The 14,329-nt window shown below is 36.8% G+C and overlaps 1 protein-coding gene and 1 pseudogene across 1 annotated transcript; one reads left to right on the top strand and one right to left on the bottom strand.

Annotated features, from left to right (window-relative positions):
• Positions 1 to 4,606: 4,606 nt before the first annotated feature.
• LOC131429354 (uncharacterized) lies at positions 4,607 to 6,401 on the top strand (annotated as a pseudogene).
• A 1,157-nt stretch (positions 6,402 to 7,558) lies between these two features.
• LOC131427910 (uncharacterized) lies at positions 7,559 to 8,292 on the bottom strand. Its single transcript, XM_058591492.1, has 2 exons — positions 7,954 to 8,292; positions 7,559 to 7,902 (listed from the first exon to the last, which is right to left on the bottom strand). The coding sequence occupies exons 1-2, from the start codon at positions 8,156 to 8,158 to the stop codon at positions 7,577 to 7,579; spliced, it is 531 nt and encodes a 176-aa protein (XP_058447475.1). The 5' UTR covers positions 8,159 to 8,292; the 3' UTR covers positions 7,559 to 7,576.
• Between the last annotated feature and the right edge of the window lie 6,037 nt (positions 8,293 to 14,329).

Genomic DNA, 14,329 nt, shown 5'->3' with positions numbered 1-14,329 from the left:
TAGCAACACTTCTTTTAGCAGTTCCAAGTCTATATTGTCAAAAGCCTTTCTGATGTCCAACGCAGCGGCGAACAACTTCTTCCCAGCATTCCAGTATTCCTCCATTACACGCTTGGCAAGGAATATTTGATCGTCAGTAGATCTCCCCTCTGTGAATGCTGCCTGGTATAGATCCAACTCTCCAGTAAAATCCTTCAACCTATTCTTCACCCATTTTGCATAAGGTTTATAACCTACATTGCAAAGGCTGATTCTCCTGAACTGATCAACCTTCCTTGGATTGATTACTTTAGGAATTGGAATTTGGATTGACTCTGTCATATCCTTCGGCATTACGTTCTCCATCCACATTCGTCTCCATATACCATGCAGCTGTTCCTTTGTCTCCTCATTAGCATACTTGATGTACTCCATCCGTACTCCATCCGCTCCAGGACTTTTCCCGTTACAAGCGTTGCGAATAATTGAATATATCTCTTCCTTTGTAGGTGGTTCAGTCAGAGGACATGTGCCATGCTGTTTTAAGAGCTCCATACAAGGTCCCTCACTCTCTTTTAAAACTTCTCCCCATAACTTGGTTGGGATATAGGCATTCAAGGTACGTTTTTTACGGACAAACTCCCTTAAAAACTTGTGAGATTTTCGAACTCTTACTGTAACATCGAAATCATTTAACTTTCTATAGAAGTCTCTAATAGACTCCTCAGTGTGTTGCTTAACCGTTGCTCGGAATTCCTGTTTTCTATCTTTCAGCTTCCATTTGTACGGAATCATATCAGGATATTTATTGGCCAGTCTGAATGCCTTGTTGAGCCTATTCAAGGCAGATCTTCTTCGCGGGGTCAGAGGTATCTTGCAGATACTCAACGCCTTGTTTGCTGCTCGTTTCATTTTGTTTGTGATTTCCCGGTAAGCTTCCGTTATGTTCGTTTTATCTAAATCAACTTTTAATGCATCACTACCTAATGCTTCGTGGTATTTTTTTCTCACTGATTCCTCTTTTAAACCCGAGGGCTCCATTCTATTGTCCTTTTTCTCTTTTGTATGCCTCTTCGATGATTTCGGTACTCTTATTGCTGCCAGAATGAGTTTGTGGTCTGTTTCGATCCTTGTCCATAATCCTCGGATATATCTAAATCCAACTTTTCCATCTGATGGCTTGACCATGTGGTCTATTTGACTTTCTTTATCCTTGGCCCGCCATGTTGATTTAACATTTTTTCCTATCATGGAAGATATGTTAATAAGTTTATGGACATGCAGGAACATTTTGAATTCATCCCCATTATCGTTGCTATGCTTGAATCCTAACTGTTCACCTACACAGCTGCTATCTTCTTCTGTTATTGTTTCTGTGCCGATCTGTGCATTCCAATCACCAACTATTATTATTTTCTCTCTAACCTGCTTTTGATTGAGCACTGTACCTAAGGTGGTCAGGAAACTATACGCTTTTTATTTGGGCCATGTACGTTCACCAATATAAGTTCATATCCATTTTCGATTGCTATTTTCGTTGATACTGCTCCTTTTCCTATACATCTTGTACCAGTTACTTCAACATTCGCTTCCTTCTTGATTAGTATTGCAAATCCTCTTGACTTATTCTGACCTTTTCTGGTAACATGCCAGTTGTAATTCCTGGTTACTATTCTCTCACACTCTGTATTGACTTCCTGAAGTACTCCAATATCTATTCCATAGAATTTGAACACCTCATCAATGTTATCCCTTTTATCTTGTCCTCTACAGCCTCTAACGTTCAATGATCCTATTCTTATCAGCTCTATATTTGCACTTGCTGTCGTCCCGTTCCAATCCTCACCACGTTTGACATAATTATTGCTGTTATTTCCGTTATCATGCTCGACCTTTTTTCTACTTGCTTTCTTCTTACCTACTCCTTCTTCTCTCTCATCCGTTGCTTTGTTTTCACCTCGAATTTTCGATCTTGTCGTTGTTACTACTTTATCCTGATTTTCTTTTTGTGATAAATCCTCTCTAGTTATCGTTGTTCCAAGCTCGAGATGTACAAGTGCTCTAATGCCATTTTCATTTTCCTCAATTTCTAAGCTCTCCTGGATACTCGAAGCTTCTCTGTCACGCTCGATTTGTTCAATATAATTTCTATGTTCTAATCGTCTATCCCCCCTCATGACGTCAATTGCACCTCCATTATCCGTATTATCTTCTAAAACTTCTACCACGCTATCATAGTGGTTTTTAACATTATATCCTGTGAATAAAATTCTTAAAATGTCAACCTCATCTGTTCTTTCCATTCCGATCCTTATGCACGGGTTATCATCTTGATATATGATAATAAATTTATCAAATATTTCAGCTGCAGCCACTATAGTCTCGTGGCCTAACCATGATCCCATTGTTTTAGTATATTCTAAGAACTGTTCAAATCCTTGCTGCTCTAAGCTCTCACTTAAAAATGGCTCGAATCGCTCCCTGTTTTCTTTCATGTAGTCCGAAATAATTATTCTAAAGTTTATAATATCGTCATCACTAGTCAGATCGTTTTCCTTTGGTCCAGTAAGCTGATCTAGTAATGTCCTAATCAAACAGTTTCCATCCTTCTCCATTTCCTTCACCTTTAGTAGATTGTGCGAGTTAAATTCACGTACTCTATAATATCTACCTTTATTTATCTTGCTTGCTTCTATCGCAGTTGGTGGTTTAAATCTATTATCATTATCGTTAAACGGCACGATTGTTCGTTCAATATCTCCTAAATTGTCACTGATCAAGATTGGATAATCGTATAGAGAGCAATCGTTTTGATTTGAGGAAAAAACTACTTCCTCATCCTTACTTTGCCTAACGCACTCATTAAGATTTACGTTCAATCTTGTTTTTGCTTTCATTTCCGTTCTCGTCAATGATCTGGTAACACTTCCAAACTGATTTTCTCCATCATATTGCTCGTAATACATTCTCAATTGAGTTCCTACTAGACTTGCTGAGCTGACGTTCGTGAGTGGTTCCACCACCATCACTTCCGAACCGTTATTAATAATGCCGATGGACACTCTAAAAAGCTCGACAGTTGCTTGCAAGATTTCCATTTCGACACCTATACTACTGCACTTAATTCGCTCGGCTCTCTCCAAGTAACCCTCTCCCCAATACTTGCAAAAAACATTCCCATTTTCAATAGAATCGGCGATTAAATGCCTGAATTCCCTTTCTGAAAAATTATGTGCTCGAAATGCCTCATCTTGTCTTCCTAATTGATCTATTAACGCGCTAACAACTGATTTGGAGTTTAAGAATAAAACCTCCACTCGTTGACCTTTACCCAGCTCAATTATTTTACTCTGGCGCCATTCGTGATCGCATGCCATTTTGTTTATATATTCAAGACAGTACGTTTCAATAAGGTTGGCTATGTAATATCGGTTCACTTACCGGTATCTCCTTAGTATTGGTTACCTTTTCTACCTACTTGCGCAACGGTTGTCATACAATTTGAGTGCTCTTAAGATCGCTCTTACACACACTACTCAACTGAACCAAGATTTTTGCACACTTTTCAGGCTATGTGAAGCTTGCTATCTTGCTTACTCTTTTTCACTCACACGCCTTAGACTCCACTTTTCTTCCTTCTCTTCTCTGTTATATTATACTACGTAATATTTTACTCTCCTTTTATTCTATTGAAGGATACCAATTTTAATTTAGCTGATCTGCTCTGCCTGAACATCTGGGCTACTTAATATGCTGAATCTATCACTTCCGCAATAATCACCTCCACGATATTCACAACTTTAAATCACAACTAAAAACCAATAGATTGGTGCTCAATCGAAAGGAAAAAGGCTGGTTCACTGCCAAGCACACATCTTGCTACACACGCGACCGCGCTCTCTCGTGTCTTGAAGCTGACTGATCTTCTAATTCTCTGAAAGTATACATTTATCCTAATGTATGAGAATTGAATTTTTCATAGGACATCTAAAAAGTAACAACATAATAGATACAATTATTTTGTTGTTTAATAACAACATCAAAGGTTTGAAAATATCTAAGATTTTTCGGTTAATATTCCTCCTGTCACTTGCTTTACCGGTACCGACTTTGAAACTCACTGCGTGTGACTCTTGTCACCCAGATTCGACTGCAAGAATTAGGTTTTGCACGATGACGACATAAATGAATTGCCGATGAATCAAGTTCATCTTTGACAGTTGCCGTGTACTTGTTTTGTTTTGCGACTGCGAGTTAAAAATTGAAAAAATGACGAAAAAGTGTCTGTTGAAAACGTATTCCACAGTGAAAATAACTAAAAAGATTGCCCTGTATGTGTTTCCAGCATCTAGGAGCGATATATGTATGAATCTGTTGAGTGTGAGGCGACTTGCAATTTTTACATTCGACCGATGAACTTCTGATGAATTTTTAAACTGTAAACAAGTACACGTCGACTGTCAAAAAAAGTTCATTCTGTTCATTTTTGTGAGGTTATGTCATGTTCGTGCAAAACCTAATTAGTACTTGTTTACAGTTTAAAAGTTCATCAGAGGTTCATCATTTGAATTTAAAAATTTGCTAGTCGCCTAAACTAAAAAGTTGTAAAAAATTCTAAAACAGTAACATGTGTGCAGTTAAAAACATCCAAAAAACCTATTTATCCGCTTACGTGCATGGTTTGTCTCCCGCTAGCAGAGCGAGGTATAATGCAAAAATTAAGGACATAGATTTTGTTGATCCGTACATTGCAAATTTAAGCGAAACAGAGTTCCCAACGACGGTAACCGCGGGTCACGTTGTACAATATTTGTTAAATAGATGTGCTAACAATGAAGATAGTTTTAGAAATACGAGAAGTATCAATGCATATAAAAAATTTGAAGCTGGACTAATTCATACTGTGAGTGGTGGAATTCTAAACGACTTATACGTTATGAGAGGAAAGGTATTTAAGTCACTTCGAATAAAGCTTTTCATTGTTCTGTTAAAATATCGTTTATAAGTTATAATAAAAATCATTATTACTGGTCAACTGTTTATCGGTGTGTAGGTGTCGCATTCGATGAAGTTGAATGAGAAACCGTTAATAGCATGGATAATTATACAGAGAGATGGATGGATTCGATCTGCACACTGCAACTGCGTATGTGGTCTTAGTGAGACATGTTCACATGTTAGCAGTATTCTTTACGCGCTGGTCAATCTACATTTCATGTCATCAACACTCAAAGTATACAAATCATATAGCTTGCCCAACGAATTAACTTCATTGTACATTATTTTGCGATTTAGTTAAGCGTAACCGACCTTCCATCGTACTGGGCAAGACCTGCAAAACGCATGAAAGATGATTTGTTTCATCCGGTTGAACAGATCGATTATGGATTTAAGGTATCACGACACGATGACCTTAACATAAACACAACTAAAAGAGATTTTCTCTCTTTTGTGTCATCATTGAAGGGAGATGAAGAAGAACCCGCTATAGTTCATAAATTTTGCGGTACAGAAGTTTCCTGTTTAAATTGTCGCCAAAACTACGTACCTGACTACATCCTGTTAAACAAAAACTTGTTGCTTGTAAACCTATTTGATACACAATTAGAAACACAAGGTATTGACATCATAAGGAAAATTGCAAGCGAAGTTGAGCTCAGTGTAGGCGAAGCTCAAATTGAAGAAATTGAGAAATTGACACGGTTACAATCTCGTAGCGATTTTTTGGCGATGGATCCGAATAGGTCGAATAACAGCTTCTTTGTTACATCAGTGTATCCATACTTCGACAGTTACAGTACCCAAGAAAATGTCATTATTAAGAACAATATGTTACCCTCATTTATCACGAGCTGATTCGGAAGCAATCCGTTATGGCAGGGATAACGAACCCAGAGCAAAAAAAGCATTACAAAAAGTGCTCCAAAACCACCAGAATATCCGCTTCTTAGAATGTGGTATATTCATTGATAAGACACGCCCATTCTTAGCTGCAACGCCAGATATGATTATGGAATGCGACTGCTGCGGTAGAGTTTGTATTGAAATAAAGTGCCCGTTTCGTCTGTTCAAAAAAAGTAATTTCAATAATCAGTTTCGTATGGCGGATCTTGATTATATTACAAGCAACCAAAACAGTTTTTTTTTAAACAATAATCATCATTATTATCTACAAGTCCAAGCGCAGATATTCATAACTAATTCTAAATACGGTATTTTTTTTATCTGGAGTGATACCGAATTCATCTGCATACGAATTGAAAAAGATGTATACTGCTGGACTGAAGCTTGTAGCAAATCTGAAATATATTTTGAAAATATTATATTACCGGAGCTACTGGCCAAATATTACACGAACAAGTTAAATAAAATTTAAAAAAAAAATTTTCAGTGGAGTACTTTTATTTTTTCCATCGAAAATATTGCTTGACCTTCCGAATATTCGCCTGACATGAAATTACTGAACATCAACCGTGTCGAGTGTCGTAAACCAGCAGTAAAGAAAGGGAAAGAAAGTTAGTCCAATACTCGTTTCTAGATACCGTGGTCACCACTCCATATCCACGTGTACCATGAAAGAATATTCGTATAAGTAGGGATGGGAGCTGATCCGGGTGTAACTTCATAGGAAAAACGATTAACTTCAAAACTTCACATTACTTCATGCATCCAGCTGTCGAGAGATCTGCATCCTCACGCATTAATTTTCCGCGTCTTTTTTCTTGATTTTTTCTTTAATTGGAAGTTTGTTATGGAGGTAGATGATGGACTCAACTTGAATTCCCGTCAGCATTTCAAATGATAAGACAATGTTTTAATGTATTATTGGTTTATTTAAACTTACAAGAATGCAAGAAACTTTGACTATCAAGTCAATGATGTTGTGACCATTCTGAAATCGAGCCATCGAATTTACTAGAATAGTACCAGGTGTCACCCGTACTTCAAAACTATGACGCTTATCAAAATTAACCAAACGGCATTTTACTTTTCAGATGTCTCTTTTTGGACCTTACTACAACCAAGAATATTCATTTTCCGCCATTGTGTTTTTTTTTTTCGAAGAGGTTTCGAAACTTATCAACAAATCAAACGAGTGCGACAACTGTACTCTTGTCTGCAATAAGTTCACTTTTGGAATATATTGTAAACAATTCTTCGGCCATCTCTGAGAAAATCGAGTGACATTGTCACATACACACACAGACATTTTGTGATCTCGACGACTGAGTCGAATGGTATATGACACTCGACACTCCGTTCAACAGTCGATTTTCACAGTGATTGCATAACCTTTCTATTTTCTATTAATTTCTTCTATGCTAAGAAATATAAGTATTTTTACCTCTTTATGTCAATTACAGATAATGCTAAATATTTATTATGTATAACCATTAAGTGCCCCATACCTAGATCCGGTAATCAAAAGATTAAAGTTTTGCATTTAAAAATATCACCCTAATGCTGCAATTTTTTATGCTTGGGATTTACATACAGAATGATTGATGCTAAGATGCTTTATGTATATATGTATATATATTATACAATTGTATATTCCAATTCCACAATTGTATCTACTAACATTTATGTTCACAAATTAAAAACATCCAACACTAAAAAATGAATGCAAACCTCCTGCTTGTACACCGCAGTCTTTCGAAACAATAAATACTTCTGTTGAAGTTTCCGCTTCGCTGCAAGAAGCGATCATTTTCGCATGGTCATGTTGATCCGTTTTTGTTATGCCTTTTGCCTTCACAACGTCATTACTTTCCGAACAATTCGCAAACGGTTCGCTTTTGCTGTCGTCTTCCTCCTCACAGTCAAAGGACACTTCAGATGAGTTTTCTAAGTCCGTAAACGGTAGTAACTGAGATGGTACCCAATCAACACTGCAGGGGTCAGTTGCCTTAGCAGGCTGGCCTGTAACACAAAACTTATTATGATTTTCACTATTAGTTGTGATTGACTTACCGGAAACGAAATGCAAGCCGCATAAATATTTGTTTTTCCAACTGAAATCCTCACTAAGTCTCAGAGTTTTAATCCAGGATTTTCTTCGTTCTTCATTTATGCGATTTATACAAATATCGCTCCTTGAAGATGGAAACGCATACAGGGCAATCTTTTCAGTTCTTTTCACTTTGGAACACGTTTTTAACAAGCACTTTCTCGTCATTTTTCAATTTTTTATTCGCAGTCGCAAAACAAAACAAGTACACCTCAACTGTCAATGATGAACTTGATTCATCGGCAGTTCATTTGTGTCGTCATCGTGCAAAACCTAATACGGTGAGAGTTCATCAAAGTTCATCCTGGTGATTTTTGTCACTTCATTCGACTGTCAGAATCGCTCGACTCGGGTGACTCGACTTATCTCACCTCACTCGACTCGCAGAATAAGGGCCTATGATTCCGAATGATTTGCCGTTTGATTTTATGCGGCTTCAATTCCCGATTCGGCTTGCTTTTGCAATGACGATTAACAAGGCACAAGGTCAATCATTGAAAAAGTATGTGGAATCAACTTAGAGTTTCCATGTTTCTCACATGGTCAATTGTATGTCGCCTGTTCACGAGTTGGCAAACCTACGTCGTTATTTGTATACGCTGAAAACGGTAAAACTAAAAATGTTTTTTCTTATAAGGCATTGCAATAAACATAATAATTGTCAGAACACAGTAATAAGAGTTTCTAATCAAAAATATTTTCTAACAGATCTTCTCAAGTTCAGATAAAAGGTTTGTTATTTCTATATTATCAAGGAGTAAAATAGGAACATACCTTACAGGCAAGAAAACCTTTTGCCGGGTCAGCTAGTAATATATAAAAAAAATTCCAAGTATCCTACTGCGTGATAGATTGAAGTCAAATCCTGATGAAACGCGGTTGAATGATCTCTGCAAGCCAATAATAGCATTGTTAGCACCGTAGTTAGTTCGTCGTAAAGGAAGTCGAATAAATGCACTGTTGCGAAGAGCCCGGGGTCGGACGTTGATATTAATTTTGCGGAGCAAAGCAGGGCAGTCAATCCTATCGGTCAAAACATCTGCTATCAATGAAGCACGAGCCACATCTCGACGAACTTGTAGTGTATCGAGACCGATTAATAACCCGCGACTTTCGTAGCTTGGTAGTTGGTGAGGACCGTAGGGCGAAGCGAATGAATCTGCGTTGTATCGATTCGATTCTATGAGCTCCGTTTATGTAGTGAGGGTTCCAAACGACAGAACAGTACTCCAAGGATGAACGAACAAGCGAGCAAAACAGAGATTTTAAACAGTGCACGTCTGTAAAATGTTTAGCCATCCTCATTACAAATCCTAGGTTGCGAGAAGCTTTAGAAACGATATAGCTGATGTGTTGCTTGAATGTCAGTTGCTCATCGAGAAAGACACCAAGGTCTTTAACACACGTCGTTCTGACTATCGGGGATCCTTCCAGAAAGTAATCAAAATGAAATGGCTCTTTCTTCTTCGAGAACGTGATGGTCGAGCATTTTTCAGGATTCAATTTCATACGGTTTACTTTCCACCACTCGGCGAAGCTCAACAACAACTGTCGTTGAAAAAAACCTGCATCTTCTGGGCTTCGAATGTAATAGTAGATCTTAACGTCATCGGCAAATGATAAACGAGGGCCCTCTAGAGTAAAGTTGACGTCATTGAAATACAGTAAAAATATTAAAGGCCCGAGATGGCTACCCTGCGGAATTCCAGACGAAGCGATAAACTCAGCCCGATGGCAAGGCTAGGGCGCTCCAACAAGTGCTAGCGTGGCCAACATCTGGGGCATTTGGTGGGCAATCAGAGCGCTCAAAGTACGGTAAACAAACATTCGAGCATTTTAATTCGAGTAAAATCTTAATTTCCTTATCGTAGTGATGATATTCTGATCGATAATTTGCGGGGAAGTGCTTTAAAGGGTACCGAATAAACAAGTAGTTTGTAATATCCAGATTTTTGTTAGCCATTCTTCTTCATTGTTTTGGTTTTTGCAGAATGATGCTGGCCACAGTTTCATGACGTCATAGCAGGGGGCTGGATAAACTCATTGGAAACGTGATCGCCGATTTTCACTGCTAAACGACGATCTACAAGCAGGGTTGCCACATATACAGATTAATCTGCATTTTACAGATAAATTTGTGACCAAGATTCTGTATATGCAGATTACAGATTTTTGGCAAAAAATACAGATTTGTACAGATTTTTGATAGCGTGGATTAAAAATTGCTTATGCTTTCAAAAATTGCTTCTGATAAGATGAAAAGATGGCCATAACGTAAGGTAGTAAAGAAGAAAGATTACCAATTGATCAATCAGATCAAGTTTCACTTTCTGATTGGATTTTGAAAGTATTTCGTCAAATCATTATTTCGAAAGGCTCCAACGCAAAAACAACTTCCAGCGTTTTTTCAACTACAAAATCATAAAATTCAGACTAAGAAAAGTTTTGGTTTCTTTAAATTTGGGTTCTAAAGATTTTTTCATTCCGTTGTGCTTCGATTTCTTATCACTTCTATATACAGATTTTCAATACAGGTTTTTGAGCTTACAGATTTTTCTTTTGAAAAATGCAGATTTAAATGTGGCAACCCTGTCAACAAGATATGACTGCATGCTGGCAATCAGCAATACTGTAAACGCTACATTAGTGGTCCCCGAACAGCTTAAATGTAACTTAACTTAAAGAATCGTATTCGATTACTGGTCGAACACGACTCTACAAAAATTCTTGAGCTCACTAAGGCTCATATGTTCATCACGAGAAACTATCTAAATGAGACAATGCTTCGAATGAACAACTAAGAATGTGGAGAACAGACGATGTTTTACTCTAGCGATGTTTTAGTTTCTGGGTTAAAGCGAATGATGAAGTTACCAGGATTACCAAATTCACTGATTTTTCTGTAAAACTGCCGATTTTTCGTTTATTTTCGCTACACAGATTCTGTGTCATGGAAAGTGCCGTGAAATATCATTATATTTTAATTTCATTTAATTAAACTCAATTAGATACGTTGACTCTGCTATAGTACTCAAAGAACAAATATTTTTCATTTCTTTTACAGCGGATTTTCAATTCGCTTAGCGTCGTTTATGAACGAAACTAAAGAATTTTTTTGAAGGGTCGTATTCGGATTCAATATACGAACGCGATTACATTATTAAAACTACGCTCAGGCAGGGTTGCCAATTTAAAGCTGTATTTTTCAGCAGAAAATTCTGTATCGTGGGATCGAAAATCTTTGCATGAAAATTACAAGAAATCGAAGCACATCGAAATAAAAAAGTCTTCAGAGCCTCAGGCACCAAAAAAAATTTTGCATCTGAATTTTACGTAGTAGTAGTTGAAAAAACCTTGAAAGTTATTTTTGTTTTGGAGCGTCATGAAATGATGATTTGATGGAAAACATTTTAAATCCTATCCGAAAATGAAAACTCATTCTGTTTATTTTCGCTTTCGTTTATTGGGTATAATGTAGTTTCAATCTTCTTTTTTAACTACCTTATATTTATTATGACCGGATTCATTATCTTTTCAGCAGAAATTTTTGAAAGCCTTGCAGTTCAATCAGTCGTTACAATACCAAATTACCTTTTTTGTGTAAAAGTTCGAAAAACGCCGGTCACGCGAACCAAGAAAATGCACTGTTGGCCTTTTGCCGAAATGTATGCAATAGTATTTATACATAGTGGAAGGGATTCGGATATTGACCCACTTTGTACCAAATTTGTGTTCAAGTTTTGCTTGTGTGTAATTATTTTATAGCGTTAAATTTCGCTCGGGAATGCGTTATGCAGCGAATCGAGGTCGCACTATGAACCGACATCCAAGTAGAGATGTCAATGTTTGTAAGAAACATAACGGTTGTTTTAAAAAGCAATCACCAAGTAGCAATTCTCCTGTAGAGGCACTTCGAGCAGCCCAGCACTCGCTTATGGGTTCTTGCGTTCGAGCTTCCACATAATGGTTATTAATGTGTGCAAAGTCGTACGCAACGTAGATTTTCACTTGTATGCTTTGCACATTTTTTAATGTGGAACACATTTTTGTTTTCTATATAGCGGTGCAAACTAGAAACTCAAGAAAAATACATGTAGAAATGTGGTCAGGTTTTGAACAATTACAGCTCAGTCAATTTTGTATCAATTATTAATATTATGTCACCATTTGATTGGAAATATTTCTACGCATTGATTTGAATGTTCATAGCCATGTATTTTTAATTGTATATCATTGAAATTTTGATTAATAGCTAGCAGTGTCCTATTTTGCATGCAAAAAATCTCCGGCATACCGGATTTCCCTGCCATAGTCGACGGTTTTGAAGGAGTAAGCAGGGTTGCCACATATACAGATTAATCTGCATTTTACAGATTTTTCACATAAATTTGTGACCAAGATTCTGCATATGCAGATTACAGATTTTTCTAAAAAATACAGATTTGTACAGATTTTTGATAGCGTGGATTAAAAAAGTACGGGTGTGTAATGTCAGAGACATAACTGGATGTCGTGAATACGAATATGACACGCTTTATTTATGCTTCCGAATTCGAATTGGTAATTGATCGATTGTTTGAATTGTGCAACTTTCCCCTCTTTCATTACTAGAAATTTAAACGATGCGCCTAGACTAAACTACATATTAGTTACATTAAACATTCTGAAACGCAATTGAATATTATGAAATAAGCAGTATAGTTCATTATAATAAAAAATGGTGGCTCTGAAAAGAACTTTTTATGAAAGCGTTCGTGATGAACAGTGACGAGTTGAGTTAGTATTCCGGAACTAAGCTCTGAAACTTGAAGACCGCCATGACTACCAGAATGAGTTGTATAGAGTACAGTAAAGTAAATTTCCGCATAATTCTTTACGAGTATTATTATGGTTCTAAAAAGAACCGAATAGAAGAAGTCTGGAATAAAGAACTGGACCCTGAGTTCAAGAACTAAATTTAGAACCAATAACAGACTCAGAATCCAGTTTGAATTCTAGAACTGCAATTTCGAAACTGAAATTAGTTCCGGAATACAGTTTCAGCACGCAGGCTCTGAATACTAAACCTATATTGCGGAACTAATATCTGAAATTTGAACTTCTCGTTACGACTACCGAAAAGCAAATGAGAGTTGCTACCTGAGCGTTTGAGGTTTTAACCACGCAAAAGGTGCACTCTCCGTCGCTGCTGGTTGATGGTTTAACTCCCACGACGTCTGCTTCCACCGAACACACGAAAAGAAATGATCGATTTTCGACCACGGTTTCCCTTTTATACGCATTCAGTTGAAGATATGTGCCTGACTGCCTCAAAATCGTCGTCCTTGCGCGAAAAATCCAAGCGAAAGTAAAGAGTTTTCCGCATTATTTTCAAATTTTGAGAAAACCTAATTTTTGAGTTGTTTGTGGTTATCTCACATTGTTCAAAATATTATCCTAAATTCCTGATCATATTTTTGATGAAATGGTGAAAGAATTATGTTGCTACCATTAATACAAGTCGAGATATTCACGATTAAGTTCTGCCCATTCTTCCATATGGCTAATTTTGAAAAGGCACCCCATAGTAAAGTAAGTCGTATTCACGACAAAAATTGAATAATGATCGAGTTAAAATCTATTAAATAATGGTATTGATTGTTTTTTTCAAAATGAAAATATTTTCCTGATTGTGTGTTAATTCTAAAAAGAGGATAGAACTTTTATAAAAGAGTATGTTAAGGACAGTAAACACATATGTTCTATCTGGTGGAAAGATGATGACCTCGGCCATAACGCAAGGTAGTAGAGAAGAAAGATTGCCAATTGCATTATACCTAATGAACGAAAGTGAAAATAATCAGATTAAGTTCTCACGTTCAGATTGGATTTTAAAAGTTTTTCGTCAAATCATTATTTCGAGAGGCTCAAACGCAAAAACAATTTCCAGCATTTTTTCACTACAACATCATAAAATTCAGACTAAGAAAAGTTTTGGTTTCGTTAAATATGAGTTCTAAAGACTTTTTCATTTCATTGTGCTTCGATTTCTTATCACTTCCATATACAGATTTTCAATACAGGTGTTTGAGCTCCCGATACAGATGTACAGATTTTTCTTCCGAAAAAGGCGGATGAGTAATGTCAGAGACATAACTGGATGTCGTGAATACGAAAAAACTGACACGCTCCCATCACTTTTCCGAATATCAGTTAGTTGATTGATTGTATGAATTGTGCAAGCTTTCCTCTTTTTCACTAATAGAATTTGAAGCGATACACCTACATTAAAGTACAGTTTAGTTACATTAAACAGCTACTATTCTACAACTATATATTCCAAACTTGAAACAATTCCTT

Source organism: Malaya genurostris, chromosome 2, assembly GCF_030247185.1.
Source record: "Malaya genurostris strain Urasoe2022 chromosome 2, Malgen_1.1, whole genome shotgun sequence".
In the NCBI taxonomy this organism is placed as follows: Eukaryota; Metazoa; Arthropoda; class Insecta; order Diptera; family Culicidae; genus Malaya; species Malaya genurostris.
This window is presented reverse-complemented; position numbering and strand designations above follow the sequence as displayed.